The sequence below is a fragment of the Mauremys mutica genome, chromosome 5, assembly GCF_020497125.1.
Source record: "Mauremys mutica isolate MM-2020 ecotype Southern chromosome 5, ASM2049712v1, whole genome shotgun sequence".
In the NCBI taxonomy this organism is placed as follows: Eukaryota; Metazoa; Chordata; order Testudines; family Geoemydidae; genus Mauremys; species Mauremys mutica.
Window position 1 is genome coordinate 118,279,302 of NC_059076.1, and position 14,527 is coordinate 118,293,828.

Here is a 14,527-nt window from a genome sequence, read left to right on the forward strand (position 1 = left end):
AAAATATCAGTTAAGCCGTTTGTGAAAGTTCAGCCATATGCCCCTGCTGTGTTGATCTCTTTTACATGGAATAATGTCATTTGTAGTGTATTTCCAACTTCCCTCTTTTTGGGGAGTGGGAAGAGGGGCAAAATGAAGTGAAAGACATGATTGCTGAACCCCTGTGGTGGATTGTCCATAACAACTTGTGGCTGAATGTCTGTCTGTATCAAAAAATACCAATTACTACATTGCTGTATCGAGTTTGTTAGGAGAAAAGCCTTTTTCACAATTTAGTTCTGTCTAGAAAACAGTTTTCCTGACCTCAGCCAGCTGCTCAATAGAATGAATTATCTCTAGGTGTAAATTCATTATCTGCCCCCCCCCATTATTGTCAATAACAACATACTAGGGGGTGCAATACCTGAAGGAAATTCTAAGCTGTTATCAAGAAAATGTACCTGTTTTTCTCTCTGTGCAATTATTTTCCAACCGTATACTTTATCAAACTCCATTTCTGGGATTGAGGCTTTTCACACTACACACTTACAGTTAATGTACATTGCTGAAAGCTGCTCTTAGTCACAGTTTGGATCACATTATGTTTGTGAGATAACAGAAGAGCAAAAGTGGTACAGCACTAAGAATAAGCTGCTGGAAGGTTACCAGCTGTGCCTCACTTTAAAAAAAAAAAAAAGAGGTAGTTAGTCTAGAATTAAAATCTCTCATGTTACGTCACCACTAGTCAGTAGGGATTTAGATCATGCAATCTCGCAGTCAATGGATTAACACTGGAGGTCTCTGTAATTTTATCTGATATCCTATACCTCCATGGATTTCTGTATTAAGATCACTTCACTGCCGTTGAGCCTCAAATTTAATATGAAAGTTAATCATATTTAGAAAGAAAAGAGATACAAAGAACAAATCCTTGTTTCGGAAGCAGATGTTGGATACTGACAAACTTTAGACGCGTGAATGTTACAGGGTAGACAATTTCCATACTGTCTCCTAACCCTTAGTTAATGATTTTGAAAGCCCTTGTCTCCTCGTTCATCTAACTGAGCTTCTATAAGACATGTCAAGAGTTAAATATTGCTTTTATCTGAGGCAGCCAGTGCAGTCTGGGGGAGCCTGGGGAGGAAGGATAGTCCAGTGGTTAGAACACTACCCTGGGACTTGGAAGATTATGGTTCAATTCTCTGCTCTGCCCTCGATGTCCTGTGTGACTTTGGGCAAGTCACTTAGGTTATGTCTACACTACAATTAAAACCCCACAGCTGGCACATGCCAGCTGACTTGGCGTTAAGGGGCTATTTAATTGCAGTGTACATGTTTGGGCTCAGGCAGGAGCTGCAGCTCTAGGACCCTGTGAGGTGAGAGAGTCCCAGAGCTCAGGCTAACCCCAAGCCTAGTCTGGGGGCGCTGATTGTACACTGCAAAACAATAAGGCTTGACCCCTGGGTCCCAGCTTGACTCAGGCTCAGACCCTCCATCTCTGTGGGGTCCTGGGTTAGCCTGATTTCTTTGTAAATGAAAGGGGGTTAGACTTTAGCCTGAGTCTGAACCCTGGTCTTACATTGCATGTAGACATACCCTTGCTTTCTCCATGTCTCAGATCCCCAGTTATAAAATGGGAATCATAATCTCAATGCACATAGAGTGCATGAGGGTGATAGTTGTAGGCTTATCGTTTCCCCTGTCACAGACCTGGTGTTCCCCACACAAGCACACAAAATACTTAGAACTTGTCAAAATGGAAGCAAAGAAATTTTCCAGTTCTCAGTTGCCAATAAATAAATAAATAAATAGCGGTGTTATTCCATAAAATCCAAAAGTTTTAGACATAAAAGTGAAATTTTCATCAGAAATTCTGATTTGCTGAAAAGCAGTTTTCTATTCAGAATGCTTCCAGTCTCAGACGACTTCAAAATGGACACTTCTGGAGCTCAGAAAACCAAATCACAGCTGGCTCTATTCTTTAACTAATGTAATAGACACGCAAATTGTAATCTACAAGGTTGCCCTTCTCAGCCCCTCGACAAAATGATGCTGAGGGGCTTTGGTTTAATAACAGCTAGAGAACTTCTAGCTCTGGGGCTATCAACCCAGCACTAACATTTCAGAAGCACTAACTCACATGGAGATAGATTTTTTTCAGAATAGCTCAGCTCTCCGTTGTTTTTGCTGATACAGATTAACATGGCTACCACTCTGAAACCAGCTCCCATTAGGCACCTAAAAAATAAGGGTCAGATTTTCAAAAGTTCCTGTTGTGGCATTAACAACCAGACTTTTTCTAAAGAGATCAGTGTCTAACATGCTGAGCCTCTTCTGAAAAAGAATCTAGCCACTTATTTGGATGCCTAAATGGGAACTGAGCTCTTGACAATCTGTCTGGTAATGTTTTTAAAATGTTACAAACATTGGGTTGTGGCATCACTGAATGGAGAAGACTGATCCTCAAAGACTGTGTTTGTGTAAAGGGAAAATTACTTTGGCAAGGAGCAATATCACTAATATTAGCAGAAATATTACATTTAACATTATGATTAATCCTGCATTGGCAGGACAGTGGACAAGACATCTTGCTGTAATAAGCATTTTTTATTTCTTCATTCATTGATTCTACATGAAAGCTTAATGGGATTTTGATGACAGAACGTTTTTAAGGGTCACTAGAATGTGTTTGCAGTTCTTTAAGACATAAGATATTAATGTAATTCTTTAGGAGACAAAATCATGTGGTAGAAAAAGGCTTGAGAAAGAAGGCATGTTTGGGAAAGCGTAGAAATATGCATCTTGGTGCCAACCCATGCAATAAGGATGAAGGACCGAGTTTTTTGTTTATTAAATCAGTTGGAAAGACATTTTTCACTTATTCCGTTTAAAAGTATTTACTTACAAACATTAAAAGTCAACATTTTCAAGTGGCATCTAAAAATGCACCTTACCGTTTTGGTAGATATAAATGTGTGTGTGCGCGCGCGCGCGCATTGGTATCTACCTGCATTTGCACACATGGATCAGGTACTCATACACCTACCATTCCCAAGCACTGCATGTGCATTTTTAGAGGCGGGAGCCAAAGATGGGGAGCCAAAATTGCAGTTGTCTTGAAAATACTTGTGGGTGCACTAAAAGAGTTAAAGATATGAAGACTTGGATCAATGCTTAATGGTATCCAAAGTCAGTGGAAATGAACACCAGGACTGATTCTGGACTCACACTGGTTTAAATTGAGTTAAGTGGAGTTACACCTCTGTAAAATAAGTGTAAATCAGGGCTGACTCATGCCTAATGGCTGATGTTTTCTCTACTTACTGCGGGAATGGTAATACCTAGAAATAAAACTTCCCTGAACATGTTTGTTGAATTTACTTTCATGAAGAATCATGGGCAAGACACAGACTCTTTAAAAAATGCTAATTTATTAGATAGAAGCCAGGTGCATATTATTATTTTCCAAGTAATACTTTTTGCCAAGTCAGAACAAGCTATTTTCCTGTGTAACAGGTTTCTTATTTTTCCAGGATTTGGAAGAGTTACAGAAACAACTTACCTCCAGACTACTGAGTACTGAAATGTCGGGCGCTCGTAATTCAGAGTACCAGACCTTAGAAGACTTAGAAAGGAAAGAGAGGGAATATTCTGAACATATCATAGATAATGTACCGGTATCATTTTTTATTCAATCTCTATATTTCTAAATTAACACTGTTCTGTTGATAGAGGAATCAATATTTTTTTTCTTTGTGATCATTAGTCCAGGATCAGTGTGTTAGAAGTCCACTGATCCTGAAAGCATGTGTACATTCGTCTAGCAAAGCGTTTCTAATTCTGGCCAGCAACTAGCATCTTTCTTTTCTGATTCTGGTTCACTGGTTCTTGCACAATACATAGAGATGTCAAATGCTTATTACTTTGTTGGACTAGTAAAATATTTCAAGCCCTTGTATAATATGAGCTGTTGGACCTTATCACATAATTCTTATTATAATCTTACTTTCTTCCCCCAACCTTAATTTAAATATGATTTTAGGACCTGATATATCTTTTGAGCCACTAAGAGAATTAGTTATATATCTTGAAAGATTACTGGTACACTTTTATGTAAAACAGATTTCAGTAAAGGTTGATTTAGAACTGTATATAATAATGTAATAGATTAATGCTTTATGTACCAAAATCTCAGATTAGCTATATCTTCAGCACTGGTGTGAGGTGCTAGCTATAGTCGTTCTCAAGACAAAGGCTGTTAAAATCATGTTGGAATTGATGTGGCATTAGAGTGGAATAAGCAGGCTGGTAGTCAGAATTAAGTGATTATTCTAGTTTTCATTCTTAGTGCATTTTCTGTTTTTCAAAAATCCACTGTTGAAATAAACCATATAGGCATCGACTCTAAACCCTTTTATACCCATCTGAGCTCAGTGGGATTGTACTTGTGCAATGAAGGCAAAATTTGGCCTGTAATATTTTTCCTTACATCTAGTGCTCACTTGTACTATGTAAAGTATGCACACTTCATAGATAAACTTTTTCAGTTGGCAGAATTAAAGTGTTACTAACACCTCAGTAACTCTTCTGGCTACGCTGCTTTGCACAGTGTAACGCATTTAAAGTGCTTTTAAATGCAAAAATGTAATTTTACTGTTGACATTTGATCCTCATGGAATGATAATTTTTCAGTTCAATAGCACTAGTGTGTGTCAAAACTAATTCCTGAGCCAGAAAACCTGGAGGTGGAAAAAGATCTTATTTATCTAGTCTGCTGGAAAATAAGAGGAGAATCTCTTAGACTGTCTTTTTCTCTCCATTTTTTTCAACATTTGAGTTAATTTAGTGTTCATGAGTAGGAGAGACCAGTCATACTGGTAGACTATGTATAAGCTTCCCCACACTGATCTGCCAGTGCATTTCAGTCCTGACTTGAACAGCCCATATATCCTAGCCCTGGGCCTCTTTGACAGAGAAACCGACAGTCATTCTGACATGTTTGGTAGTTTGTGAAATATGCCAGCGTGAAGTTCTATGATGTTCTATTTAATCTCTGTTCCTTTCACTCGATAACACATATCCGGCTGACAGAGATAGAAGTATGTGACATTTCATGTGAGACTGTGAAGGCAATCCTTTAAAGAACTTATTGTTCAATATTCTACAGAGTTAATCATGTGTGAAACGGATATTATTAGTGTCATCTAGCCTTACTGAGCTTCATAGGACAGACCATTAGCTGATGCAAATTGTCATTTAATGGAGGTATGATCTGCCTCCATGTGTGGAATCGTAGCCCTGGTCTACACAGGGCGGGAGGGGGAGGGCGGAGGCGATCTAAGTTACGCAACTTCAGCTACATGAATAACGTAGCTGAAGTCAACGTACTTAGATCAACTTACCGTGGTGTCTTCACTACAGTGAGGCGACGGCTGCTGCTGCCCTGTCGATTCTGCTTGTGCCTCTCCTGGTGCTGGAGTACAGGAGTCGACGGGAGAGCACTCTGGGATCGCTTTATCGCATCTAGACTAGACGCGATAAATCGATCCTTGCTGGATCGATCGCTGCCCGCCGATCTGGCGGGTAGTGAAGACATACCCATAGAATCATAGAATACTTGGGTTGGAAGAGACCTCAGGAGGTCATCTAGTCCAATCCACTGCTCAAAGCAGGACCAACACCAACTAAATCATCCCAGCCAGGGCTTTGTCAAGCCGGGCCTTAAAAACCTCTAAGGATGGAGATTCCAACACCTCCCTAGGTAACCCATTCCAGTGCTTCACCATCCTCTTAGTGAAATAGTGTTTCCTAATATCCAGCCTAGACCTCCCTCACTGCAACTTGAGACCATTGCTCCTTGTTCTGTCATCTGCCACCACTGAAAACAGTCTAGCTCTATCCTCTTTAGAGCCTCCCCGTCAGGTAGTTGTGTGGAGTTACACATCACATCACAGTTACTATATTATGGAAAGATTCTCCTTGACTTCAGCCACAGCTGGATCAGGCCCTTGAAGAGCACCTCTCTTCCCTCAGTGCTATAAGGTTTTTCCTTTCTTTACCATACACAGCAGATTGGCACCTCCAAAAAAAGCACCTGGAATTTCAAAGTACAATTCTTGGCGGTTTTGGGGGACATTTAGTAGCACAAATCCCGTTGAAAGTCAAGTGCCAGCCACTATTCACAATCTCCCCCTTAATTATTATTATTACTATTACTAATAAAGATTTATGATGATATCACCTAGAGGCCCCAGTCAGAGTTGGGGCACCCTTGTGTTGCAGCAATATATAACCATTAGATGGCTGGATACTGCACAGACCCAAGCCCCTGTCCTGGAAAGCTTACAATATAAGGCCCTGAGTCTACAGATGTACATGTGTTTAGCTATATACATGCAAGTAATCCCACCAAAGTCAATGAAATGACTCACATGTATAGAATTAAGCTTGTGCACAAGTATCTACAGGATTAGAGCCTAAAGCTGGTATAGGTGGGGCATACAACTTTCTAAACCACATAATATGCTTACAGATTCCAAGAAGTCAATATAATGTTTACAAACTCAATAGCTGCAAAAAACCTCAGCTGGTGAAAAGCTTCTGAGTTTTAAACTAAAATCTTGCTACACATGCACTCCCATGTTACAACATTGATAATAAAGTAACTTGTTAGAAAGAGATGACTGGCTATTAGCCTTTCTTCTGTCCTCAGTTGTAGTAATTAGCCCAGAGGTTCCCAAATTGTGGGGTGCACCCCGCCTAGGGGGGTGCAGAGGAATATTGGGGAGGGTGCGGTGGGGACTGGGCCAGCTCCCATGGGAGACAGGGACGGAGCACCACCCAGACCCCTCCAGCCAAAGCTCCACTCCTGGCCCCAGACCCGCCCCCAGCTGCAGCCCCAGCCTCGGCCCCCTTAATCCTGTCCATGTCCCCCCCTGCCCGGGAGCCGCATCCCACTCCCGGCCCCAGCTCCAGCGACAGGGGGTGTGTGACTCTGAGAAGTTTGGGGACCACTAAATTAGCCTGTTTTTAGTGTGTTGTCTGTGAGGAGTTCTTTTAAATAGCAGTCTTAAATAAAATTGTATACACTAACCTCCATGAAGAGTCAGAATTAGCCAACAGGTACCATATACTGGTATCTGACATTACCAAGCGTGCGTCCCCATGTTTCAAAATATGAGATTTTTGTGAAAATGGTTTTGCCAAATGGTGACTTTTTAATGGTTTCATCTTGAATTATGATTTGCCTCCCATAATAGAACACATCTCTGTGTTGTAGGGTAATTAATTTCTCAGGTTTTTAAATATTACGGGGGCGGGGAGGAGTTTAGGAAATGGGGGAAATAACTGATGTGTTTTAATTCCTACTCTGCAGATGGAAGCTTTCTGGAAGCAGGCAGACAAAGCCGAGCAGTTTCTCCTGAACCAATCAAATTGCTCAAGTGCCAAAAGAATAAAGATGATGATGTATCTGACTGAGAGAATGATTGCAGTAGAAGGGTTATTAAGCCAGTCTCAGGATTTGCAAGCAATGGTAAAGTACAAGAGGAGAGAAAGCTGAAGAGAGACTCAAACAGTCAATCCTAACTCAGAGCATAATGAGAATGTGTAATGTTTATGTCAATCAGAGTTTATGAATTAGGTAGACAACTTACCAGCTGCGGCCTGTTTACTTTAACCTGTTATAAGGAGACTAGCTTTCTCAGTAGTTTGTAAAAACTCTTAAGTGAGTGACCTCTCTTCGCTTTGATTCTGGTTCTGAAAACATGACTATCCAGTCATGGTGGAATGAAAATGCTCTGCAAGATTTTAATGAGAGCAGTGAGCAAGCAGCAAGAGCACTACATCTAAAGATGGGGAAGGGAAACATTAACCTGCACATTGAGACATCTTTTTTAAATGTATGTATTCTACCATGCCTGGATGGCCATACTTCAAATTAAGAAGGGTTCCAAGTGCTCTCCTGACTTCCTTTGGAACTGAAGACCCTCAGCACCTCCTACTAACTTGGCCTTGAGAGAGGAAGTAATAACATTTACAAGTGTATTCATTTTAATGCAACATAAAGTGCATACTGTTACACATAATTAACATGTCATTGGACCAGATCCTTCTCAGTTATACAGGCTATTCAGTAACCCCGCTGAAGTCATTGGAATTATTCTGGATTTACAGAAGTATAAATGAGATCAGAATCTGGCCCACTATTGCTTCTAGATGCATTTTTTCACCCATAAAATATTTAGTGGTTAGTAGCTAATGATTTATGATCATGCAACGTGGCAGTCAAATAAAATGAATGACCCACATTGGCAAATAATCTTTATAGGTGGTCTCTCTGCACCATGGTCCTCTAAGCTTCCATACATGGACTTTCTTCAGTTGTGCCTGGTTCAATATGAATGCTCAGTCTAAATGGATTATTTCTTATGTTTGGGTCCAACATTTAATAAGTTTATCTTCCTGACGTTGCCTTCATGGACCTTCTAGCTCGTTGGAGAAGGACCATCTTCTCCTTTAGTTGCAGTAGTTGCTAAGGGTCACCCTATCATGCTGTCTGGAGTGGCTCATGACCATGAGTGCCTATCTCAGGGCAGACTGTCAAAAACAGGGCAGACATCCCAAACTGGTGGTGTTTTCTATAATTAGACTTCACCAACTCTGTAACAGAAGTGAACTCCTGAATCACTGTAACAGTCTTACCATAGAGTCACAGACAGTCCCCATCAACTTTCCAGTCTATCTTACCACCCAGGCAAGCTGGACTTAGTGGTACAGTAAATGGTCACTTACACCAAAAAATCACACAATATTCAGGTTGCTTCCAGTCCCAAGAGACCAGTCACTTACCCTAGATCAATTTGTATCTTAGATCTTACACCAAAGACAACACTTGTAGCCAGTCCTGTAATAAACTATCTAAAGGCTTATTAACTAGGTAAAAAGAAATGGTTAAAGCAAGCAAACATATACACAAAGGAACCATCCATGATTCCTAAAGATGACAGTAAAGTGGTAATCTGTCAATTCAAGGTATTCCCACAGCAGACCCAGGGATAACCCTTGGGGAATCTCTGCCTTTGTTTAATGTCTCTGGCCCTGTGAGAGTTCAAACAAGCAAGGAGATGACAAATTTTCTTGTGACCCTTCCTGTCCATGATATGAACTCCCTTGCACATAGCATTTCCAAGGTGTGATAGTGCCAGTCACAATCCTTTGTACTGTGATGTTTCTCAATGGCCCATTTAATGTTGATAGGCCTCCTTAACGGGGATGGACGATTCCCATACCTGGGTTTACAAGTTCAGAGCAAACACTTTTAAAGTTATAAAGCATAACTTACATATTTCCTTATAGCATGGAATATAGCCATTACAAGTGAGATTAATGCATGCAGCAACTTATGAGCATTTCACAGAGTCTAAACACTAACTACATTCTATTAAGACTAATACCTATTTTGAACAAAACTAACATACAGGTGAGCTGGTTTGGTTTCCAGCTATGAGTTTGTCAGTTCCTAGCGAACGCCTACAGCCTTGGCTAGAGCTGGCACTTGGTTTACCAGCATCACGTACCATTCCACATCTCAAGCCATTATATAAGCACCACTAACCTGGGGAGCAAGATTTCTTAAATGGGCTCTGAACCTGAGTTTCCTGTGCCGTAGTGTAACAGAAGTGGTCTGTAATAACTTTTATTTTTCAATCATTTACTGAGCTACTCTGGTTTTTATGCCTTCAGTAATCTCAGTGTATTTGGACTCACTCTACAATGGTATTGTAGTCCTATAACCGTGCTCATTCTTAAATGAAAACTGACCAGCTGGTCAGTATTTTAGAAAAAATATCCTTAGATCTTATCCTTTTGCTCCATCTAGTGAAACTTTTCCCCCTCAGCATCAGCCTGTGCTGAATATTGAAATGTTCAGTGCTAACTTATTCATGTTGCTTCATTCATTTTAGATTTATTTTCATTCCTTAAAGAGCCAAGAAGCACTGGATGGAAAATGTGGACAGCTTTGCTTAACCCGTGCCATGGTCCAAGTGAGCGCACACTATCAAATGAATGGGTCGCTGGAGGAAACAGTTTGTCTAGTGTCACTGTTTTTGTCTCTTGCGTCATTCAGTATTGAATGGGTTAATGAAGGGCTCAGCGTGTTGCAGAGATTCAGCACTCTGCCTGCACTTAATTTTTTACATAGTATTTTTGTTTTGTTTTCAGGACGTTCAGGAAAGAATATTTAATTGGGAGCTAATGGTGAAAATGATCAATTTTTTTAAGACAAAGATACAAGAAGAAAGTAAATGTAGACTAGATGCTGTAGCTGGCATATTGGACCAGTTAACGATAAAGAGCAACCTCTCTCTTTCGCAGAAGGAAGAGCTTTTAACAGGCCTGCACAAGGCCTTCTTGGAGCAAGTAGCACATTGCAATAATGGTAAGTACTTTTTAAACATACATTTCCGACCTTCATCTTTAAAATTCATTGACTTGTGAGCTTCATTTTGTTATTAACTTGTCTCACTTTCCCATGAAGAGTAACAACAATGCATGAAATCTCACTCTTTTGATAAATCTCAATAATGGATAAACTAGGAATGTTGGCCCAGATGCTCAAAGGAATGGAAATGAGGAGCTTAAATACCTTTGAGGATCTGGACTACCGTTCCTAGGGAGGGTATATGCTCTGGAACAGGGAGTAAAGCCACCTAGGCCTTGTTCCTGGCTTTGCCATCGACTTGCTGTGTGGTCTGTGTAATCTCTCTGTGCTAAGCCCTTATGAATAGATGCCCATGTAATAGATCCCACTTAATATGGATGAATGCTGACTCTTGGCCACAGAGCTATACATGTCTTCCCACCCTACTCAGGAGAGAGTGAGAGGAGTCATGGAGAAGAGCTCTGTAGTTTACTTTGCAGGCTCTCCATTGTTTCCCGTGCCTCCCTGCCCCATGGTTGGGGTATGGGAGGGGGTAGAGGATTTGTCCTGTTCTGATTAACAACTGTTCTACTTTGAGTTAAATCAAAATACTTTGGCAGACATATCTATCCATCATTATCGCTCTACTCATCACATGTGAGGAATTTGTTACAGTTGTGTATTTGATTTTTTTAAAATGGACTTTGAAGCCTACTGAGTTTTAACTTATCTTGGAGTGATGCAAGCTGAATTTAGGAATCAGAGTTCCACTGTCATTAATGGGAGTTGTGAACCTGTGCATTGCTCTGAATATTTACCACTTTAAATAAAGAGTATCTAGTCAGTCAGGAGCAAAGGTTTAACATATCACTAAATTATTCTGTATTGATTTAATTCCGTGGTTTGCCACAAGAGTATTTATGTCTCTAGTCCCCTTTATAACATCTCGATTCAGCATCCATCAAAGTCATGGGGAATCTTTCCATTCAACTCAATGGGCATTGGGTGAAGCACCAAGTAGGACAAGGAGGGAAACTGGTTTTATATATTTATATTTGAAAGTAAATATTTGCTGTCTTTGTTAAATAATTTTGATTCTAAAGTGATCAGTCTGGGGTGAAAACCCTTTGTCTGCTAGAAATGCAAAGCTGGCTTTCTTAGGATAATTGATTCTTTAACTGCCCTATTGGCATGCTGTCCATGTCAAAGCTCTAGGAGCTGAAGAGCCTGAATGTAAATACTCTCACTGGAGAGTTGCTCATATTCTCAGTTAGTTTTGAAATGGTGAGTTTTGCCATATCTAAAGGCCATCAATCCCCATTCCGCAGGTTTTGTCCTTTCTAAAAAATTGGTAAGTAGTCATATGAATAACAGTTTAAGCAAAGGATTTAATGGATGCCCCTTGCTAGTTCTTTAAAAGGAGGACATATATGCCTACCTCGGGGCTGTTGTGTGTTTCTAAAAGTAAGCCCTTAAATTTTGTTTGAGTTCATTCCGTTTGTTTTTCTCTCAGTCATATTTGCATTGTTGCAAGACAGAGGTGCAGCTGATAAAGCGTTAGCTTTATGTGAATTAGGTCCTTTTGTCCATAAGAGTAAAATCTGTACACACATATTAAGCAACCTCCTGTATTAAAAGATTATCTCAAGCATCTTGCATACAAGCCCTCCCATCAACATAGCACAGTCTGCACTGGGAGTTCAGTTGATAGAACTGTGTCGCTCGGATTTTCCACACCCCTGAGTGACGTAGTTATGCCAACATAAGTTTGTAGTGTAGACCAGGGCTGTATTTCAAAATGTTTTTTTTTAAACCTCCAAGGTTATTGTAGACTTTGGTGGTGGAGGGAATAGGAAAAAACACTGCACTATCTAGATTTTTATTAAAGACTTTCTGTGCATTTTCAAATGATTTGTCAGGGAATTTATGTTCGTCAGCAGGCTGATGTTTATAATAAATTAGCACTGGGCATGAGTAATGTGCAGAGTTTATATAATGCACTGCTTTATCTCCCCCCAACAAGGAACTTCTCATAGCTAAAACACCTTGATATGGTGGCAGAATAGCTGCCACAATGTAACATTCATTTTCTCTATTCATCTTTAGCTGCACGGTTTACTTGGGGGAGTAGTGAGTTATTGAGGTATCTATAGGAAAAAAAGGTTAGTGTTTTTTTGAGGGGGTTAGGTGAATACCGGATGAAAAGACAGAGGTGAGGGAGGTTTGGGTAGCAGATGTCTGGATCTGCAGGGAAAACTCATCTGGAGCCATGGAGTGTCTGAAAGTTAGGCCTCAAATGTCTCAAGCTGGCAACCCCCACACACCAAAAAAATAAAAATAAAATTAAAAAAATATCAGTGGATACTGAAAGCTTTGGCGTAAGTGACTTGTCCAAGATCATGCAGCAAGTCCGAGGCACAGCCAGGAATAGAACCCTGAAGTCCTAGCAGCCAGTCTGGTGCCCTATGCACTGGACAGTGCTGCTGCCCCTACAATAGAATATATTTATTCCAGAAATAAAAATCAAACTTGAACACAGGCTTTTTTTTTTGATGTATCCATTTTTAAACCAGAAATGAAAGTTCACACACTTAGTTTCGCAAAATTATAGCTTTGTAACACCTAATCATTTACGTTTTATATTCCAGAATGTGTCCAACAAGGTAAAGACCTAATCGTGAAACTCCTGGCATGTCGTACAAGGAAGATAAGAGAGATCAAACAAGCTCAGAAGGATGAACAAGGGGATCTACTCAGTAAAACTCAGAAAATAGGGGAACTTGATGAGTTTCTGAAGGTGACTGTGTAAAGATTTATATTGACTCTATGGTTTGTTTTAAGGCCATTGTAACGTTCTATGAAGCGCTCTCAGTCCACCAGAACTGTCAGCTGGTGTCCTCATTTGATGTGTCTACAGTAGCCCAGGGCAGAGTTGGGGATGGGTAGACTTGCCCCAAAACACTCCTCCTCTTGGCCTCCCTCTGACCATCTAGGGCAGACCGACACCAGTCAGGGAAGAGCTGCCATTCTCAAGAATCTATTCCCTAAGTAATAGTCAGTTCACCACTAGAAAAGACCCAATCCCTATGGTCACCCATCCCGATAACCAGTCTGCTGCTACCACTGACAGCAGAGGCTGTAGGATGCCTATCCCACTAGTGCTGCTGTGAGGAACAGCTGCCAGGTAGGGGGACGCATGCAAAGGAGCCCTTGTTCAGGTGCTGGGGACAGAGAACTATGATTGGTCAAGAGGAGTGAAGGAAATGGCTGTGGTGGGTGGAAGGATTGGTAGAATTCGGGAGAGGAAGAGGATGGGATTCAGTGAAGATGAGATGCCTTTCTGGAAGATATGTTTTAGTGCCTCACATGTTTTTTGTCTCAGAAGGGTAACTAAGTGAAATTCTATGGCCTGTGTTATCCAGGAAATCAGAGTAGATGATCTAATGGTGCCTTCTGGCCATAAAATCTATGCTGGAAGCTTGTGAAGTAGGGGTGAATAATGTCACATGAGGGGATAATTGAGGGGGGGTCCCCTGTTAATAATTTTGGCAACACAGCACTTGTCAGGGCACGATGCTTTGAATTAATGTTAGTGGTTGTGCAGGGATACTTTGGTTTAAGACATGGCATTTTGATCAATAATTATGTAATCTTACAGCAAAACTGGCATAGTTAACAGTGATGTTATCAGAATGATGAAACCCTAAATGCTGAAAGTGACAAGACTTCTGTAATTGCTGAGAACTATAGAGTTATATTATTTTAAAATTCATCCTCAACTATCAGGGAAAGAAATGATTTAGGGGCAGCAGGTCTGCTTACTAAGGTACCTCTTCACAATATTGGATGGTTCCATGAATTTTAATAAACAGCTTAAAATGTAAAAACTCAGCTCGATGGTTAGAGAAAACTTTTTTCCCATTACAACAAACTGACAGATTTTGCTCATCTCAATGCTACAACTTCTTATTGCAGTCCAAGCTTTGTAATTACATTGTGTAAGTTAGATAATGCAATTACTATACTTTGTCTGCAATGCTTCCTTGATGAAGTTTGGTAAAAGAACACTCTCCATAATGCATAGGAAAAAAAAATCAGTGTAGGAGCAGGCTTCCAGCCATTTAA

At 40.4% G+C, this 14,527-nt stretch overlaps 1 protein-coding gene across 3 annotated transcripts in view; it reads left to right on the plus strand.

Annotated features, from left to right (window-relative positions):
* Positions 1 to 14,527, plus strand: part of EVC (EvC ciliary complex subunit 1) — a 91,108-nt gene that overhangs the window by 21,098 nt on the left and 55,483 nt on the right. For 2 of the 3 annotated variants that reach the window (XM_045017524.1, XM_045017521.1), the window contains exons 7-11: positions 3,513 to 3,650; positions 7,355 to 7,513; positions 9,945 to 10,025; positions 10,204 to 10,420; positions 13,051 to 13,199. In XM_045017524.1, coding sequence (XP_044873459.1) covers positions 3,513 to 3,650; positions 7,355 to 7,513; positions 9,945 to 10,025; positions 10,204 to 10,420; positions 13,051 to 13,199 — 744 coding nt within the window. The remainder of the gene's footprint in view (positions 1 to 3,512; positions 3,651 to 7,354; positions 7,514 to 9,944; positions 10,026 to 10,203; positions 10,421 to 13,050; positions 13,200 to 14,527) is intronic. The other variant, XM_045017522.1, reaches the window with a different exon arrangement.